General features: G+C 40.4%; 3 protein-coding genes across 10 annotated transcripts; all 3 read right to left on the reverse strand.

Moving 5' to 3' along the window:
* Nucleotides 1-493: 493 nt before the first annotated feature.
* On the reverse strand, nt 494-3002 carry LOC132126997 (hemicentin-2-like). The gene is made up of 6 exons (XM_059538616.1): nt 2923-3002; nt 2283-2612; nt 1936-2193; nt 1625-1741; nt 1219-1250; nt 494-709 (listed from the first exon to the last, which is right to left on the reverse strand). Exons 1-6 carry the CDS (start codon nt 2972-2974, stop codon nt 494-496), a joined length of 1005 nt encoding a protein of 334 aa, XP_059394599.1. The 5' UTR covers nt 2975-3002.
* A 644-nt stretch (nt 3003-3646) lies between these two features.
* Nucleotides 3647-18398, reverse strand: LOC132127345 (intraflagellar transport protein 46 homolog). Of its 7 annotated transcripts, none has more exons than XM_059539160.1 (12): nt 18295-18398; nt 17504-17597; nt 17349-17425; nt 17122-17279; nt 16604-16678; nt 16076-16169; nt 15869-15997; nt 15662-15780; nt 15508-15574; nt 15364-15424; nt 15200-15285; nt 3647-3819 (listed from the first exon to the last, which is right to left on the reverse strand). In XM_059539160.1, exons 1-12 carry the CDS (start codon nt 18316-18318, stop codon nt 3727-3729), a joined length of 1077 nt encoding a protein of 358 aa, XP_059395143.1. In that variant the 5' UTR covers nt 18319-18398; the 3' UTR covers nt 3647-3726. The 7 variants fall into 7 exon arrangements, with proteins under 7 accessions (XP_059395143.1, XP_059395149.1, XP_059395148.1 ...); XM_059539163.1 differs by having other exon boundaries at nt 3676-3819; nt 15364-15405; XM_059539162.1 differs by lacking the exon at nt 3647-3819 and adding an exon at nt 14696-15063 and having other exon boundaries at nt 17122-17276.
* LOC132127346 (HEPACAM family member 2-like) lies at nt 3853-11175 on the reverse strand. 2 transcript variants are annotated; one of them, XM_059539168.1, is made up of 5 exons: nt 10831-11175; nt 10484-10741; nt 10161-10277; nt 9744-9775; nt 3853-4168 (listed from the first exon to the last, which is right to left on the reverse strand). In XM_059539168.1, the coding sequence occupies exons 2-5, from the start codon at nt 10647-10649 to the stop codon at nt 3977-3979; spliced, it is 507 nt and encodes a 168-aa protein (XP_059395151.1). In that variant the 5' UTR covers nt 10650-10741; nt 10831-11175; the 3' UTR covers nt 3853-3976. The 2 variants fall into 2 exon arrangements, with proteins under 2 accessions (XP_059395151.1, XP_059395150.1); XM_059539167.1 differs by having other exon boundaries at nt 3853-4217.
* Nucleotides 18399-19333: the final 935 nt, after the last annotated feature.

A 19333-nucleotide genomic window follows, 5' to 3' on the forward strand; every position in this document is an offset into this window, starting at 1 on the left:
AAAAAAAGTTATATAAAACATCTGTTAATGTAAGAAGTAAAGTCAAACAAAGGAAAACCCATCATCCTCTGGTTTTACCCTTTAAAACAAGTGTGCTAGACATAAACATATGAAGAATTCACACATTCTGAGAATACAATGTAACTTCACAGCTTCAACTGGCAACACAACAGCTAAGAACGAAACAGGATGTATGAAAAAAGACCATGAAGGAGACTTCAGTCCAAAGTGAGTCTTTCTAATTCAGCAGTGGAAGTGCGTGAAGCAGGCGGTGTGTTGGATTTGTGGCCCTCCGTTACAGATTTAAAGTGCTGATCACAGGAGAAACAAGACAAGCTCATTAATAATACAATCCAGAACTGAAACATTTAAAACCCTGTGCTTTACAAACCGTGAATAAATGGCACTTAATACAAATAATGCTAAACAATTACCTCAGCATTTGTAGATTGTGAAAAGCATTTTTTATTATTTAATGTAATATTTCACAATATCATTTGTCCTCTCCAGCTTCAGGACGTGCTGTGGTCTGATCATTAGTGACCCAAAACAGAACAACGGTTTCTTCCCTGTCTGTGGGTCCAACCTCAGAGTAACCAGACTCCTCAAAGTGTTGCGCTGCAGCGGAGGCCTGACTGCTCTCTCTCGGCTTAATGAAGTCTGTGTAGACGTACAAGATGGAAGTCAGCTCTTCAGAGTCAGGTACTTCCTGAGAGACAGGAGTTTAAAAATATATTAATAATTATATAATCAAATCATTCATAGAATTCCACTGGATGCAAAGAGTGTGTTATTTGACTTAAAGACCCCATTAATTACTTTAGGATTGTGTTGACATATTGAAACTTTTGAGGTCACACGTTACTTTACGACCTGAACCATAATTAGTTTCTACCAAAAGCAGGTGATAACAGAATGAGGAAACATTCTCATTTTGAAGAACATTTTATTGGGTGAAACCATGTACACACACACCCATCAAGTGCAAGATGGGTCATCAATATAGTTTGTTTTCCTGGAAGAGGAATGTTTATTTGTGCTTAAAGTTAATGTACACTGGCATAGAGGCATCTAAGCTAACAGACAGGGAATAACAGCCACAAAACTGCAGTATTTATTTTTATGGGATCTTTAAGTTAAAGATAATAAATATTAATGTCCATGAAAATGTTTATACTGAAATCATTATTTATCTGTTTATGGCTTTTTGTACATTACCTGATAAATTCCATGGGCATTGTCCACATCCCCTGTGTATTAAAGAGTGACGTTATAAATTATAAGATACTTTATAATATTAGTTGCAGCTCTTTTTTTTTACCTTCATCTAGTTCTGCCAATGTCTACTCTTTAGCCTTAAAAGTATACCAAATGTAAAATACACTAAACGAAAGCTAATTTTACACAGTGCATTTTATAATACTATACATGCTATATATTTCAGGATAGTCTACAGAGTATCTGGTGAGTTTTGTTGAAAGGAAATTTGTCTACTACTCATAGGTTTTGAGACTGTTAATCTGATTCACAGACTCATGGAGGTTGTGGATTTCATAAACTAAGAGTTATTATTTTGCTAAAGCAACATTTATGAAAATTGATTGTGTTTGGGAGAAAATCTTACTGTGGTGGTATTTGTAAAGGCAGTAGAACACGAGGCACAGTCCCAAAACACAAGTGAGTGTAAGTCCACTTGAAAGCACAGTTTGATCAGACTGAGTTTCATCTCTAGTGCCATTTCCTTGGTTAACAGAAAACCAGAAAAATACTTGATTATGCAATGCAGCTTCCTTTTTCACAGTGTTACTTTCTTTATTAATATGTCTTTGTGTTTAAAGGTGTTTTAGGTTTAATTCCTGTCCTAAACAGAATATTATAATCTGGCATCATTTTGCAAATTCGTATAAGGTGGACAATGAATGAAGAACTGCTCACCGGTAATATACGTGTGCTTTTCTGATTCTCCATATGCGTTTGAAGCAATACAGCTGTACGTGCCGTTCTCGGAGCTGGTTATGTTACTGATGTGTAGAGTTTGGTTTCTCTCACTGAACGAATGTCTGTGTTTCTCTAGAATAGGGACTCCTTCTCTCTTCCACATCAGATGCTGAAATAAACCGCTCACTTCACATTTGAGAGTCACAGATGTGCTGGAGGTCCAGGAGACCACAATTCCTGTTGCATTTGGAGGATCTTAAAGTGAAATATGTTAATGAGCACAAGCACGACACAATTAGATGAATTCTTTATGAATAAGCTTGACTCTGTTTTGTCTGACTTACATTGAATAATTAATGTAAAGTTTAGGCGTTTTACAGTTCTATCTCCTGTAACTATAATTTCAGTGAAGACTCCTTCATCCCTTTCTGTCACGCTCTCCAGAATCAGGGTGTTGTTGTTTAAATAGAAACGAGCCGTTCCACAGCATTGACTGTATGAAACACTGGATGTTGTATTTGTTTGTCTAAAACATAAACATGTTGTCGATCTATTTCCTTTGGTCCATTCCACTGACTTCAGAGAATCAGCAGTGTGTTGATCAAGTTTCTCTCCAGTGAGCTCAACACGACTGTATAGGCCCTTCTTCACTTCTTCAACTTTAATTTCTCTCACTGTCAATCAATATATATATTTGTTATTATTAATTAACAAATACTTCAAAAGTATTTGTTAAGCTTAAGCTAGAAAAAGATCAACTATATCTTAGAAATGACTATACATGTAAATGTAGTAATTGGCCTAAAGAAATGAAGTTAGTTTAAGTAAACTTTAAGTAGTATTTTAAGTAAACATCACACATATACTACAAATCTAGCTTTTTAAAATGTATTCAATGTATGTATTACAAACCACATATGCATTAATAAAAAAACAGAAATACTGCAATAATTATTAGCTATAAAATGTATTAGCCATACTTACCAAATACAGCAAAGAAAAAAAGCCAAATATGAATGAAATATCCTGGCATCATAAGTCAGGAGTTAGACTTAGTCCTCTTAGTTAAATTAGCATTTGATTAACACTGGTAACCTAACCATTCCATTAAATCTGTAGATCTAGTTTCTGTGAAATGCTTTAAACTGTCACCTAAAAAATTGTCACTTAAAACCATGACAGGAAAATAAAAAGCGGTTAGAACAAGGAAGAAGGCTGGGCTAGTCTTATTTAGATAATGTATTACACAACACCTTATGTACATGTTTCATATTGTATATACCAGACCAATTACTAATTCATGAAAAAGACAACTTGCTAGCAGATTATTTAAATGTTTAAAACTGATTATGGCTATAATGTCATCTTGTTGTGCTAAATCACCAGATGCCATTCGGTGGATAGTGTTGAATCAGTTTAATTTAGTATTATTTTTACTAGATATTTATACAGTACCTACTGTTATTTTTTATTATATGTACTAATAAAAGCTAGAGTCTGAATCCCCTGATACATAATGACAAAAAGTTATATAAAACATCTGTTAATGTAAGAAGTAAAGTCAAACAAGGGAAAACCCATCATCCTCTGGTTTTACCCTTTAAAACAAGTGTGCTAGACATAAACATATGAAGAATTCACACATTCTGAGAATACAATGTAACTTCACAGCTTATAAAGAATTCACACATTCTGAGATGCATGACCGAATGTAACTTAAATTTTCAACCGGCAACACAACAGCTAAGAACGAAACAGGATGTATGAAAAAAGACCATGAAGGAGACTTCAGTCCAAAGTGAGTCTTTCTAATTCAGCAGTGGAAGTGCGTGAAGCAGGCGGTGTGTTGGATTTGTGGCCCTCCGTTACAGATTTAAAGTGCTGATCACAGGAGAAACAAGACAAGCTCATCAATAATACAACCCTGAACTGAAACATTTAAAACCCTGTGCTTTACACACCGTGAATAAATGCCACTTAATAAAAATAATGCTAAACAATTACCTCGGCATTTGCAGAATGTGAAAAGCATGTTTTATTATTTAATGTAATTTTGTAGAATATAATTTGTCCTCTCCAGCTTCAGGACGTGCTGTGGTCTGATCATTAGTGACCCAAAACAGAACAACGGTTTCTTCCCTGTCTGTGGGTCCAACCTCAGAGTAACCAGACTCCTCAAAGTGTTGCGCTGCAGCGGAGGCCTGACTGCTCTCTCTCGGCTTAATGAAGTCTGTGTAGACGTACAAGACGGAAGTCAGCTCTTCAGAGTCAGGTACTTCCTGAGAGACAGGAGTTTAAAAATATATTAATAATTATATAATCAAATCATTCATAGAATTCCACTGGATGCAAAGAGTGTGTTATTTGACTTAAAGACCCCATTAATTACTTTAGGATTGTGTTGACATATTGAAACTTTTGAGGTCACACGTTACTTTACGACCTGAACCATAATTAGTTTCTACCAAAAGCAGGTGATAACAGAATGAGGAAACATTCTCATTTTGAAGAACATTTTATTGGATGAAACCATGTACACACACACCCATCAAGTGCAAGATGGGTCATCAATATAGTTTGTTCCCTTTCAAGGGAACTTCGAACTGCGTCCTCTGAGGGGACACTATGGGGAACACCTCGTCGTGACCCGTGTCTGAAGCATACTTTGAAACAGCCTCTGACGTCACTACCAGCGCGACTATAAATACGCGCCCGTAGGACCCGTCACTTATCTTCTTCGTCTTCATTGACTGTTTTGTTTGAAGCGTGCATCTGAGACTCACACTCTCCGGCGGCGAACAAGAGTGAACTTCGGGAGGAAGATGCGTTATCATTAACCCATTCTGACACTGAAGTTAGTGCTCTGCTGGGTTCTACCCAGAAAGAGCAGGAGATGTCTGAGAGTGGCGAAGAAGCTGAGGCTGAGCCTTCTCAATCCTCCTGCCCCGCGTATGAGGAGCTGTTAGAGGTTATGGATCGCGCCACGGCAAAATTAGATTTGCCATGGAAGCGTGCCAGAAAGGTAACGTCACGAGGTCGCCTCGATGAGCGTTATTTGTCTGAACATAGCCCTCCAGCCCAGGTGAGCCTTCCATTCTTGCCTGACTTGCATGCAGAAGTCGAAAAGGAATGGAAGAGGCCGTTTTCCTCTCGCATCCACCGGTTTCAGCATACGAGCTATGCTAATATCGAGGGCATGCACGAAAACGGCTATAAGAGGATGCCCCCTGTAGAAGAGACGCTGGCTAGCTATCTCTCTGTGGGGCAAACGTCCTCTCTTAAATCTCCCTCTTTGCCATCTAAGCCCCTCCAGGATACATCCCGCTTAAATGGCAGGTCATACGCGGCAGCTGGTCAGGCTGTGGCTTCGTTGCACACGATGGCGGTGCTCCAGGCCTACCAGGCTGACCTGCTGAAGGACCTGGATACAGGTGAGGGCCTTTCACCTGACCAGGTAGCCGAGCTGCGCCGCACCACAGACCTCTCTCTCATGGGCAGGTCTATGGCGGCCATGGTGGTAACGGAGAGACGTCTGTGGGTGAACCTGGCAGACATCGGGAGGGAAGAAAGGGGGTTTCTTCTCGATGCTCCGGTCTCGCCTTCTGAGCTTTTCGGTACCTCCGTCGAGATGGTGGTCGAAAAGTTCAGGGAGGCAAGGGCGCGCTCAGCAGCCTTTAAATCCTTCATTCCACGAAGGTCCAGGTCCGAGCCCGAACAACAAAGGGGTCCTGGCCCATCTCGATCTGAGGATCGTAGACGGGCGCAGAAGGCTAGTGTTGCGGCTCGCGCTCCTCCCCCGCCTAAGGGCAGGGGCAAGAGGAACCGCGGGTCACGGAGAGGTAAGCTGGGTCTGAGGGACGTGATTCAGACGAGGCAGCGTCCTCGCCCGGGTCAGAGCGGTAAAAAGACCTAGTAGCTCCGGATGTTTTTAACCTCTGTTTTAACCTCTGTTTTTGTCCTCCCCTGCCTAATTCCCCTGTAGCCACCAGCTCTCCACCTGATCGAGGTTAGGTGGACAGTCTCTCACATAACAGTCTCCTTCCTGGACCTATGATGTTTTGGTTGGTTCTATGTTCATAGCAACCGCCTTACTGACGGTCCGGACCAGAAGGGGCGCCCCGCAAGCGGGACTCCAGTACAGGAGGGTGGGTGAGTACGTAACCCTTGCTTTACCTGTTTATGGATGTTATGTTGCTGGTGGTTATATGTCTACTAACAATCTCTGTGAGTTTCCTTTACAGTGCTCTGGAAGTAAAAGGCTAGGTGGCCAAGATCACAGGCTTTCGGTAGGCGGCCGCACCGCGTGGGTTCCGCCCCCCCGGGGCGCGACACCCACCGCGGAGTGAGACCCGCTCTGCGATTGCCCATCCCACACCCCCTCCCGAGGAGCCTGGCTGATCATCAGAATTGGCACAGCACTGCAGGGAATTCCATAGATATCCGGCCAGGTCACCCTGAGGGGCCGCCTGGCCGCTTGGCGCATCCGGGGAGGTGGTGGTTACGGAGTCCTCTGTATGTACTGCCTCAGGTGATGCTCCCCTCGCTTGAGGGTTGGAACTCACCTCTCCCGTGCGATCCAGCGCCTCTGCGATGCTTGTTTCGGTACACACGCTAAGCCTGTGTACTCTCTCAAAACCACATGGTGGTCAGTGAGCACGTGAACACTTTGTGCACATTACTTTGCGCACTTTCTAAAATCCTGTACAGTAGGGGTTATGCGCTCCGCTTCGTTCCCTTTCTTAAGATGATTAGCCCTGGGTTCCATGGGCTTCATTCAGCTGGTGTGTATTTGCTATACACCTCAAGCATCGCTTCCCTCAACATGAGGGGCTGGGTGGACTCCCACATATTGTGGTTATCAGGTAGTAGGCTTCATCAGGCCTCTCTGATGGTGAGCTCCCACATACTGTGGTTGCCAGGTAGTAGGCCTCACCAGGCCTCCCTGGAGATTTAGCTCCCACATACTATGCGTCTCCACTAAATAGCATATTGTGGTTTTCAGATAGTAGGCTTCACCAGGTCTCTCTGAAGGCGAGCTCCCACGTTCTGTGGTTGCCAGGTAGTAGGCCTCACCAGGCCTTCCTGGAGATTTAGCTCCCACATACTGTGCGTTTCCACTAAATAGCATATTGTGGTTTTCAGATAGTAGGCTTCACCAGGTCTCTCTGAATGCGAGCTCCCACATACTGTGGTTGCCAGGTAGTAGGCCTCACCAGGCCTCCCTGGAGATTTAGCTCCCACATACTGTGCATTTCCACTAAATAGCATATTGTGATTTTCAGATAGTAGGCTTCACCAGGTCTCTCTGAAGGCGAGCTCCCACATACTGTGGTTGCCAGGTAGTAGGCCTCACCAGGCCTCCCTGGAGATTTAGCTCCCACATACTGTGCGTTCCACTGGATAGCACATTGTGGTTTTCAGATAGTAGGCTTCACCAGGTCTCTCTGAAGGCGAGCTCCCACATACTGTGGTTGCCAGGTAGTAGGCCTCACCAGGCCTCCCTGGGGATTTAGCTCCCACATACTGTGCGTTCCACTAAATAGCACATTGTGGTTTTCAGATAGTAGGCTTCACCAGGTCTCTCTGAAGGTGAGCTCCCACATACTGTGGTTGCCAGGCAGTAGGCCTCACCAGGCCTCCCTGGAGATTTAGCTCCCACATACTGTGCGTTCCACTAAATGGCACATTGTGGTTTTCAGATAGTAGGCTTCACCAGGTCTCTCTGAAGGCGAGCTCCCACATACTGTGGTTGCCAGGTAGTAGGCCTCACCAGGCCTCCCTGGAGATTTAGCTCCCACATACTGTGCGTTCCACTAAATAGCACATTGTTGTTTTCAGATAGTAGGCATCACCAGGTCTCTCTGAAGGCGAGCTCCCACATACTGTGGTTGCCAGGTAGTAGGACTCACCAGGCCTCCTTGGAGATTTAGCTCCCACATACTGTGTGTTTCCTTTAAATAGCATATTGTGGTTTTCAGATAGTAGGCTTTACCAGGTCTCTCTGAAGGCGAGATTCCACATATTGTGGTTGCCAGGTAGTAGGCCTCACCAGGCCTCCCTGGAGATTTAGCTCCCACATACTGCGTTTCCACTTAAAAGCGAGCTCCCACGGTTTGTGGTTGTCAGGTAGTAGGCCTCACCAGGCCTCCCCATATTACTTTCAGTTTCCACTTGAGGTGGTTATCTGGTAACAGGTAGTAGGCTTCTCTAGGCCTCTCTGTAGGTGAACTCCCACATATTGTGGTTATCAGGTAGCAGGCTTCACAGGTCTCTCTGAATGTGAGCTCCCACATACTGTGGTTGTCAGGTAACCTTTCAGTACACACGCTAAGCCTGTGTACTTTCTAAAAACCACATGGTGGTCAGTGTGCACGTTAATGCTTTGCGCACTGTGTGAAATCCACGTAAAGTGGTAAGTGTGCACGCAAGACTCTGCGCACTTTCTAAAATCCTGTACGTTAAGGGTTATGCGCTCCGCTTCGTTCCCTTTCTTGAGATGATTAGCCCCGGTGTTCCTTGGGCTTCATCCAACCTGTGTGTACTTATTGTACACCTCAAGCCCCCTCAACATGGGGGGCTGTGTGGGCAATTCTCGCGGTAGTTTAGCAGCGCCCCCCTTTTCTGAAAGGGTCACCTATGAGCATGCTGCTCGGAGCTCGGAGTCCTCCTCTCTTGGGGGACTGATTCTCGGTTCTTTCAGAGCACTCCAGTACTACATACTGTTTTGAGATGCACTGTGAGAGCAGACATCCTGCTGAGGCAGGGGCTGAGGCTCGGGGAATGGCGCCTTCACACCAAGGTGTTGAGGCAGAGTTAGAGAGGTTGGCCAGACTTGGGTGGATCGGTTTTGTGGCTCGAGAGAGCATCGCACTATCCCCTCTGGCTTCCTCTGACTCATCCAGCTCCATTTGGGGCTGGACGCCATGGTACAGGCGTGGCCGAGGCTTCATCTGTACGTTCCGTCCTCCAATTGCTCTGCTCCCGGGCCATTCCATCTACGAGCTGCTCTATCAGAGTTCCACGAGAGCCCCTCCTTAGAACAGTATTTGTAAATCCATGTTATGGTAAGTGTGCACGTGAAGTCTTTGCACTTTCTGAAATCCACACTGTGGTAAGTTCGCACGCTAGTTCTCTGCGTTCTTTCTAAAACCTTATATGGTAAGGGCTTAGCGCTGCTGCTTCGTGCCCTTTCTTGAGTCGGTTTAAGCCCCGTTCATCTTGGGCACCACTCCACCTAGGTATCCTCGGATACCTATCTAGAACAGGGCGCCGCTACTAGAGTACTGTTGGGACAGCCCTTTCGGCAAGTTTTTGCGAAAGCTAGCAGTAGCTCCTGTGTGACAGGCAAAGACTTGGTAGAGGAAAGTGCCAGGCTCTTAGCGGTATCCCTTTAAAGGAATAATACGGGCGCGTATTTATAGTCGCGCTGGTAGTCACGTCAGAGGCTGTCGCCGGCCAACACGTTGGCGCTTTTCAAAGTATGCTTCAGACACGGGTCACGACGAGGTGTTCCCCATAGTGTCCCCTCAGAGGACGCAGTGTCTCGTTCCCTCTCAGGGAACCATGGTTACATTCGTAACCTGAGACGTTTTCCTGGAAGAGGAATGTTTATTTGTGCTTAAAGTTAATGTACACTGGCATAGAGGCATCTAAGCTAACAGACAGGGAATAACAGCCACAAAACTGCAGTATTTATTTTTATGGGATCTTTAAGTTAAAGATAATAAATGCTAATCATATTAATGTCCATGAAAATGTTTATACTGAAATCATTATTTATCTGTTTATGGCTTTTTGTACATTACCTGATAAATTCCATGGGCATTGTCCACATCGCCTGTGTATTAAAGAGTGACGTTATAAATTATAAGATACTTTATAATATTAGTTGCAGCTCATTTTTTTTTACCTTCATCTAGTTCTGCCAATGTCTACTCTTTAGCCTTAAAAGTATACCAAATGTAAAATACACTAAACGAAAGCTAATTTTACACAGTGCATTTTATGATACTATACATGCTATATATTTCAGGATAGTCTACAGAGTATCTGGTGAATTTTGTTGAAAGGAAATTTGTCTACTACTCATAGGTTTTGAGACTGTTAATCTGATTCACAGAATAAACCTAACTCATGGAGGTTGTGGATTTAATTAACTAAGAGTTATTATTTTGCTAAAGCAACATTTATGAAAATTGATTTTGTTTGGGAGAAAATCTTACTGTGGTGGTATTTGTAAAGGCAGTAGAACACGAGGCACAGTCCCAAAACACAAGTGAGTGTAAGTCCACTTGAAAGCACAGTTTGATCAGACTGAGTTTCATCTCTAGTGCCATTTCCTTGGTTAACAGAAAACCAGAAAAATACTTGATTATGCAATGCAGCTTCCTTTTTCACAGTGTTACTTTCTTTATTGATATGTCTTAAGAACTGTCTTTGTGTTTAAAGGTGTTTTAGGTTTAATTCCTGTCCTAAACAGAATATTATAATCTGGCATCATTTTGCAAATTCGTATAAGGTGGACAATGAATGAAGAACTGCTCACCAGTAATATACGTGTGCTTTTCTGATTCTCCATATGCGTTTGAAGCAATACAGCTGTACGTGCCGTACTCGGAGCTGGTTATGTTACTGATGTGTAGAGTTTGGTTTCTCTCACTGAACGAATGTCTGTGTTTCTCTAGAATAGGGACTCCTTCTCTCTTCCACATCAGATGCTGAAATAAACCGCTCACTTCACATTTGAGAGTCACAGATGTGCTGGAGGTCCAGGAGACCACAATTCCTGTTGCATTTGGAGGATCTTAAAGTGAAATATGTTAATGAGCACAAGCACGACACAATTAGATGAATTCTTTATGAATAAGCTTGACTCTGTTTTGTCTGACTTACATTGAATAATTAATGTAAAGTTTAGGCGTTTTACAGTTCTATCTCCTGTAACTATAATTTCAGTGAAGACTCCTTCATCGCTTTCTGTCACGCTCTCCAGAATCAGGGTGTTGTTGTTTAAATAGAAACGAGCCGTTCCACAGCATTGACTGTATGAAACACTGGATGTTGTATTTGTTTGTCTAAAACATAAACATGTTGTCGATCTATTTCCTTTGGTCCATTCCACTGACTTCAGAGAATCAGCAGTGTGTTGATCAAGTTTCTCTCCAGTGAGCTCAACACGACTGTATAGGCCCTTCTTCACTTCTTCAACTTTAATTTCTCTCACTGTCAATCAATATATATGTTTGTTATTATTAATTAAAAAATACTTCTGAGTAAAAGATAAAACATATCTTATAAATGACAATAAAAGTCAAATGTAGTAATTAGCTGACAGAGGAAATTATTGTCGACCATTAAGTAAATATAATATACAGTGCCCTCCACTATTATTGGCATCTTTGGTAAATATGACCAAAGGCAGCTGTGAAAATAAATCTGCAATATTTATCATTTTGATCTTTCAGCTAATGTCTACAATTCTCCAGCTGTTATCCTTGGAGAGTGTGCATTAGGACGATATAGACACATGTCCTCTTCCAGGCTGATTTGTAACATCTTTATTTGATTGGAACCCCTGTAATAATTGCCCTGATGCTGGAAATGGGGATTTTCAATGCTTTAGCTCTTTTCTTACAGTCACTTTCTATTTAGTGAAGCTCAACAATCTTTTCTGTTCTGCACATCAGAACTATATTCTTTCATTTTACTCCTTGTGATGGATGATTAAGGGGTATTTGTTCTTTGTGTTGCTCATATTTATATTCCCGTGGAACAGGAACTCTTGGCTGGACAATTTCATGCTCCTAGTCACCCTGGTTGGCTAAAAGATGTAAATATCAATGGTAATATACTTCAGAGATATTTTCCTCAAAATAATTTCTAGGAGTGCCAATATTTGTGGCCAACATTCATTAGAGAAAAACAATTATTTCATCATGAGATATTGTCCCCACCTTTAATTGTTTTACTTTAGTGATACGTTAGAATTTCGTCAACATTTTTAAATTAAATATAAAAAGGATAAACAATGCAGATTTATTTTCACAGCTCCCTTTGCTCATATGTACCACGGGTTCCAATATTAGTGGAGGGCACTGTGTGTACAGTAATGGCCAAAAGTTTTGGCAGTGACATAAATGTTTGAGTTTTGCAAAGTTTGTTGCTTTAGTATTTGTAGATTATTTTTCTACATGTTTCTATGGTATACTGAAAAACAATGATACATATAAAAAAAACAGTTAAGCATATCATAAGTTTTAAAGGCTTTTATTGGCAAAAATAAAATAAAAAACACGAGTCAGTATTTACAATGTTGACCCTTGTTGTTCATTACCTCTGCAATTCGCTCTGGCATGCTAGATATTAGCTTCTGGGCCAAATTGTGACTGATGGTAATCCATTCTTGCCTAAGTTCTCGGAGTTGATCACAATTTGTGGGTTTCTGCTTGTCCACTGGCCTTTTGAGGACTGACCACATCTCTATGGGATTGAGATACGGTGAGTTGCCTGGCCATGGATTTAAAATTTCTATGTAATGATATTCAAGTCACTTCTTTATCACTCTTGCTTTGTGACATGGTGCTCCATCATGCTGGAAAATGCACAGAGCATCACCAAATTGCTCATGGATCTTTAGAAGAAGTTGCTCTTGCAGGACATCTTGATACCATTCTTTATTCCTGGCAGTGATTTTGGGCAGAATTAGGAGAGAGCACACTCACTTGGTTGAAAAGCAACCCCACACATGATTGTCTCAGGATGCTTCACTGTTGGCACAACACAGGACTCATGGTAGCATTCACCTTTTCTTCTCCAAACAATCAATTTTCCAGATGTCCCAAACAGTCAGAAGGGAGCTTCATCAGAGAAAAGTCTTCTGATGTCCAATCCTTGTACATTCTGCAGAGTTTCATTTTCTTGGAGAGATGTGGCTTCTTTGCTGCCCTTCTTGACGCCAGGCCATTGTCCACAAGTCTTGGTCTCACTGTGCATGCAGATGCTCTCACAACAACCTGCTGCCATTCCTGAGCAAAGTCTGCACTGCTGGAGACACGATGACTCCTCAGGAGAGACGGTCCTTGCACTTGCTGAAAGTGGTTCTTCTGCAATCAATCTGCTCTTACAATCTAATTAGTATGATGGTGATTTTACCTGACTAGTACTCATTCACACTTTCACATTTGTGCATTTTTGATCAGAGAAACGACAAAAATAGGTACTACTCTACACTGCTGAAAACTTGCACTTGAATCATCAGTGGCAAATACTTTAAATATGTAAACGTGCTTACAGACTGTGAGTCAGAACAGCCAGCATTGTAGTCTTCTAGATCAGGGAACAGTCCTCCATAAAATGTATGCTGTATTTTAGCTTTCACATTGAAACACACAGCCTCTTCACAACATGGCGGCTGCAGTGGCAGCAGACATTAAAGGTACACCTTCTTTTTTTGCGTGAACATTTAAACAGTGTCATGCAAATCTTCCCACATCGTGACGTAGACATATGGGGGCATGTTTAAACGAGTCGTTTTAGAGGGGCATGGACGACTCTTAACTTTTATAAAGATTATCGGTAGCACTTTATTTTACAGTCCTGTTCCTCATGTACATACCATGTACTTATTATAGTAATTACAATAACTATGTAATAACTAGGTACTAACCCTGAACCTACCCCTAAACCTAACCCTACCCCATGTAGTTACCTTGTATTACCAGAACTTTCTTAGATAAATACACTGTAAGTACACTGTAAGTACATGTTAGTACACGTACTGTAAAATAAAGTGCAGCCAGATTATCTCTATGGGTTTGAGACTTTAGTCTTTGCAACTTTAGGGATCGTATCTATTCACGAACAGCTTGTAACACTCCAAAGAGAAAGGAAAACTTGAAATCGCATCATATGACCCCTTTAATGTAGCTGCTCAATTTGTGTCAGGATCATTTTTTGGCCAATGAAGCTTTTAGCAATTAATTTAAATGCATCTGATCACTCAACAGAATAATCTAGAAACAATGTCAATTAACACCACAACAGCTTAAGCAGCAAACTTTGCAAAACAAAAAAAATGTATGTCACTGCTAAAACTTTTGGCCACGAATGTGATACATTTAGCATTTGAAAATTCTAAATATTACTTATTATCTAGCTATATAAATCATTAGCCATACTTACCCAATAAAGCAAAGAAAACCAGCCAAAAATGAATGAAACATCCAGGCATCTTAAGTCACTAGTTAGAATTCTTGATCTTCTTGTAGCTAAATCAGTATATTATTTGATTCATAATAATTAATCAAACCATTCAAATATGTAGACATTCTGTATGATGTTCTTTATAGCACTCAAAACTGCTGTCACCTCACAGTAAAGAATAGCCACTAAAAACCACAACACGAAAATAAAAAGCAGTTAGAACAAGAAGGCAGGGCTGCTCTTATTCAGATAATATAATAGACAACATGTCATGTACATTTTACACAGTATATCAGACCAATAACTAAATCATTAAAAAGACAACTTGCTCTGGTTCAGTGTATTATTTACATTTCAAAAATTTATTATGGTTTGTATATTATATATATTTATATCATCCTACTTTGCTAAATCACCAGATGCCTTTCAGTGTTTACCGTTGATTCAGTTAATTACTGGATATTTATACAGTACTTACTGTTATCTAACAGTATATAGATTCTAGATCATACATCATCTATTAATGTAAGAAGTGGAATTAAACAACCCATCATCATCTGGTTTTACCTTTTAATAAGAAAAGACCAATTCATTGCAAACTGACATAATTAGGCAGTGGACTGTTGGAGTACATCTTATGATTTTTCAAGACACATTTCCAGTCTACAGTTTGAAGAAATTAGTTTTTCCTAATACAAGTCTGCTAAACATAAGCTTATAAAGAATTCACACAATCTGAGATGCATGACCGAATGTAACTTAAATTTTCAACTAGCAACACAACAGCTAAGAACGAAACAGGATGTATGGAAATAGACCATGAAGGAGACTTCAGTCCAAAGTGAGTCTTTCTAATTCAGCAGTGGCTGTGCGTGAAGCAGGCGGTGTGTTGGATTTCTGGCCCTCTGCTACAGATTTAAAGTGCTGATCACAGGAGAAACAAGACGAGCTCATTAATAATACAATCCAGAACTGAAACATTTACAATTCTATGCTTTACAAAAAAGAAAAAGAAAATAAATGCCACTTATTTTAACATTGTTGAGTATCTGAAACTAACCTGTGAGTTTTTGAATTCAGAGTAGAGTGTGAACAGCACGTGAAGTGAGTGAATCCGGTTCTTGTACACCGGGATGTCCAGGATTCCTGACAGGATATACTAACAATCATTAAAAAACATAATGAAAGCATCAAAGATATAAATACAAGAAACATGCAACTTACCACAAATAATGTCGACATACTCTGCCAAATCACAGTCAATATCTGCAGTGGGGAGATTCACCTGATCAACAGATGGAAAAGTGAACGTGAACATGACTGATTTTGCAGAAAGTTATTTAAACAACATATTTGAGTGGAGCCAACCTTCCCCAGAAGCTCCTCAAACTCAGACGGCCACTCTTGCATCAAGCTGTCAATATCTGGCATGGGTCTGAAGAAATATACAAGACTCTTGTTATAAAATGACATAGATGTTCTGCTCTCTGGGTGTTTGTGGTTGGTTCATGTCAGTACTTGCCTTGTGTAGTGTACGGTAGCTGGAGGCTTGGACCGATGCAGCTCACTAATGCTCTCGATCCAGTTGTCTATGGCTTTGGGGTTCTTCTCTGGGTTTTCAATGCTCTTGACTTTCACTTCCTGTGAAACAGATGTGCATCACTTTCCAATTTCAATTACTAGGCCAAAATAATCAAAGCAGGTTTCCAGTGCGAGTTTGTGAACTCACAGCAACATTATGTTGTTTGCTGTTCTCTGACAGCCACAGGGAAAGCACAGTTGGGTCTGACTGTTTAGTGCAAGGTTCATCCAGAACCAGGAGACCCAGATTGTCAGCCTTCCCATCTGGTCGTGGTACCTGTGGGTTGAACAGAATGATTCAGAAACTGAAAACTGGACACATAGGTCCGGTTCAGATTTAAAAACTGTCACTCACTTTGAGGAAAGCATCGATGTCCCCCACAGCTGGGATGAAATCAGGGATAAAGGGCTTCAGTTTGTGGTCAAGCTCTATCATCTGTGGAGTATATCTGAAAGAAACACTCATGCAATTAATACCAGTAAAAATCCATGAGATATCTACAAGTCAAAAGAGTGTATTTAGTGTTTCCTATGTCTCAAAGGTTGATTTTTTTTCTTTAAAACTTTGGGTTTGAAAATATTAATCGTGTTTAAACTTTTCCACCACCAACTGAATACATATTCTGAGATGTTCATGTACATCTAGAAAAAAATGACAGAATTCCCCTGTGATTTATGTACAGTCAGTGTTACACACTGTTAGCAAACAAATGTAAGAAATAAGATTTCTTTATGTCTACAGGGTCAAAATTGCTCATAGTTGAATCAACATTCACACCGATTTACAGTGTAAAAGGTCAGTTTGCTAGATATTTTTCTGTTTGTGTTTCGTGTGCAGGTGCACATCAAATGCGGTGAAGGTGTAAAGTTGATGCATGCCAACCTTGTGATGTACTGAAACAGCTCTTTGATCTCAGTTGTCACAGGGAGATGTTCATAATCGGCTGGGTCATATGCACTGTGGGAAATCATCCACACACATTCAAATTTTTTTCAAAAATAATAAAGTAGCTTTTTTGTTTAGAGTAGATATTATAACTGCTGTATAATGCTCTTACATTTACATTTATTCATTTAGCAGACGCTTTTATCCAAAGCGACTTACAGATGAGGACAGTGGAAGCAATCAAAAACAACAAAAAGAGCAATGATATATAATTGTTATAACAAGTCTCAGTTAGGTTAACACAGTAGCATGGGATTTTAAATAATAATAATAATTAAAAAAAAGTACTATTAGCACTCTTAGTACTATTGATAAAACATATTAGTGAAATGTGTTGCAACTTATAAAACTTGCCCACTTCATCACTGTATATCTCCTCTTTGATATAGTTTCATTAAAAAAAACTATTTCTCTCATCTTGGACAGCAGACAGTGCCTCAGATGAGCGGCCCTACCCTTCTGGAGCAGATCCAGGCTCCCCTTCCTCCTCATCAGACTCTGTGTCTTCAGAATCATCATCATCGTCATCATCATCGTCATCATCTTCCTCATCATCCTCTTCATCATTCTGATTAGTAGCACGAGCTCCAGGTGGCGGCTCTTTCTTTCTCTGCTGTCAGATGTGAACAGGTCATTCAAATGTCATTTTAGCCTTTCCCCAAATAAGAGTTAGTGAACTTACTTTAGTGTCCTCTTCTAGTTTATCTCCAGCATAAGTGGCCATGCCGCTCTGCTTCTGCCTGCCTGTCCTCCTGGAAACTGAAATTAAGACATAATATCATGAAAAACAGTCGATGAATGGTAGGTAAACTGTAAAGAAGTGGTAAACAGTCTGACCTATCTGTCTTGGGGATGGTGTGTGCACACTGGCCGCCTCCTCTTCATTCACTTCAAAACTCTCGTCATATGGCTGGTTGGTTTTGAGTTGAATCTGTTTACAGATATTATTTGCACTTTTTAGTATTAAAACTGGGGGTTGGTTGTGTAAACTCTTTAGAGTAGTCTTAAAAAGTTAGTCATCTAACTAAAACAGGAGATAGATTTAGGTTTAGATAGATAGGTTTCCCTGGTAAAATATGTAATCAAATAAGCTGAACCTGCGCTCACAAACCCTGCTCAGACATTACAGACTGGGTCTCATAACCTTGGGAGATGCCTATGTAGAATGTATTTTAATGAGTCATAGTGATTCCAAAACGCTGCAGACTCAGAATATGTCTATGATGCCCTAAAATGCTGTCTAGGTAACATTAACGTTAGGCAGCATACTATGTTTAGAGACACAGCCTATGAAATAAATATTTAGCTCACCAGCTGGTTTAGCTTTTTTGCATTACGAGATACGAGACTATAATAACCTATGTTACCATAAACCGTTTTAGGAAGCAACTAATAACCAGTATCTTTTATGTAACATTTTAAGACAAATGTGACACGTAACTTAGTCATTAAGGAATAACAATGTTTTACTGTAATTTAGATTGTTGTCTGATGGGCGCGCTAACATTACATTGGTTTACGAGCTACATTGAATAGTGAGCCAGAAAATACATTACATTAGTGCCTTGCGTATTTAACACGATATGCGAGATTAAATTATTAACATTTGCGCAATAATAATAACAAACCTTTTGTCGCTCAGACTTCTCCATGAAAACACGACGGTGTACTGTTGCCAAGGGAACTTAATCTCGCGAGATTTTCAGCGGAAGTGCGTGAGACAGATGCGAACTCACGGCAAAAAGATATATATTCTCTGATCTATATAAGGATATATTCTCTATTATAGGTCAGTGGATATATTACTTTTAGTGCTTTAAAAACATTGCAGGTGTATAGTTTAAAGTATTTTATAGTTTGAATAGCAAAAAGCCCTCTTTTTATGCATATGGTATTTTCCCAATAAAATAAATTCACATACATTCTAAAAATAAAAAGCACTTGTGAAACATTATACGCCTGTTTTCTGTTAATAAAAGTTTCTAAATGTTTTCAAAATAATCTTAAGGAAATACAATGATAGAACAAATACAAAATTACTTTTCCATTCCACAAAAAAGTTACATAATATGTTTAGCTTACTGCCTGTCTAATTAATCCTACCTGACGGGCAGAATTTTTAATTTTTTTTTACATGGTTATCACAATTACATTGGACGAACCGTTTGTATTTGCTTTAGTTTTTTTACATGCTAATTGCTAATTGAATGGCTGTCCTGAAAAAAATAAGTCCCAAGTCCTAAATGTTTACTGCTAAACCCGAATTGTTCACACTCACATCATTGAGAAAATATATGGTTTTCCATAAGAAAAACTCAAAGGCGTTATGTAACTAGGGAGACATAATTTACTGAATCAATTAACTGTCTCTTTATGCTTGGTCTTTATCTGTGACACTAAACTGAGCTTGAATGAGTAGTATAGTGTAAAGCTGAGATTTGTGATTTTAGTCACAGGGTTAAGCAGAGCTCAAGGTTTTACAAACATACTAAAAAAAGGTTTTAACAAAGCTTTTTGTCAGTCATCAGAGACTTATAGCAGTTGCTAGGCATCATGGATCAGCTCTTGAGAACAGGATGTGGTTTTTAGGACCTTTTCTTGCTGGTTCAGCTGTGTAGCTTTGCAAACTTTTCTAACTCACCTAATAGTTTTGCAAACTAGACACTA

The sequence above is a fragment of the Carassius carassius genome, chromosome 45 (assembly GCF_963082965.1).
Source record: "Carassius carassius chromosome 45, fCarCar2.1, whole genome shotgun sequence".
NCBI classification, from domain to species: Eukaryota; Metazoa; Chordata; class Actinopteri; order Cypriniformes; family Cyprinidae; genus Carassius; species Carassius carassius.

What these genes read in the sequence shown, in the direction of transcription:
- LOC132126997 (XM_059538616.1), bottom strand. Translation starts at nt 2,974, where the DNA reads ATGATGCCAGGATATTTCATTCATATTTGGCTTTTTTTCTTTGCTGTA. An exon ending in TTTTTTCTTTGCTGTATTTG is followed by an intron (nt 2,613 to 2,922) that starts GTAAGTATGGCT and finishes ATTGATTGACAG; the next exon opens with TGAGAGAAATTAAAGTTGAA. An exon ending in AAAGCACACGTATATTACCG is followed by an intron (nt 1,742 to 1,935) that starts GTGAGCAGTTCT and finishes CTGTTAACCAAG; the next exon opens with GAAATGGCACTAGAGATGAA.
- LOC132127346 (XM_059539167.1), bottom strand. Translation starts at nt 10,649, where the DNA reads ATGTGGAAGAGAGAAGGAGTCCCTATTCTAGAGAAACACAGACATTCG. An exon ending in CCTTTACAAATACCACCACA is followed by an intron (nt 9,776 to 10,160) that starts GTAAGATTTTCT and finishes TTTAATACACAG; the next exon opens with GCGATGTGGACAATGCCCAT. An exon ending in ATGCCCATGGAATTTATCAG is followed by an intron (nt 4,218 to 9,743) that starts GTAATGTACAAA and finishes CCTGTCTCTCAG; the next exon opens with GAAGTACCTGACTCTGAAGA.
- LOC132127345 (XM_059539160.1), bottom strand. Translation starts at nt 18,318, where the DNA reads ATGGAGAAGTCTGAGCGACAAAAG. An exon ending in CTGTTTCAGTACATCACAAG is followed by an intron (nt 16,170 to 16,603) that starts GTTGGCATGCAT and finishes TGTTTCTTTCAG; the next exon opens with ATATACTCCACAGATGATAG. An exon ending in GCTACCGTACACTACACAAG is followed by an intron (nt 15,575 to 15,661) that starts GCAAGTACTGAC and finishes ATATTTCTTCAG; the next exon opens with ACCCATGCCAGATATTGACA.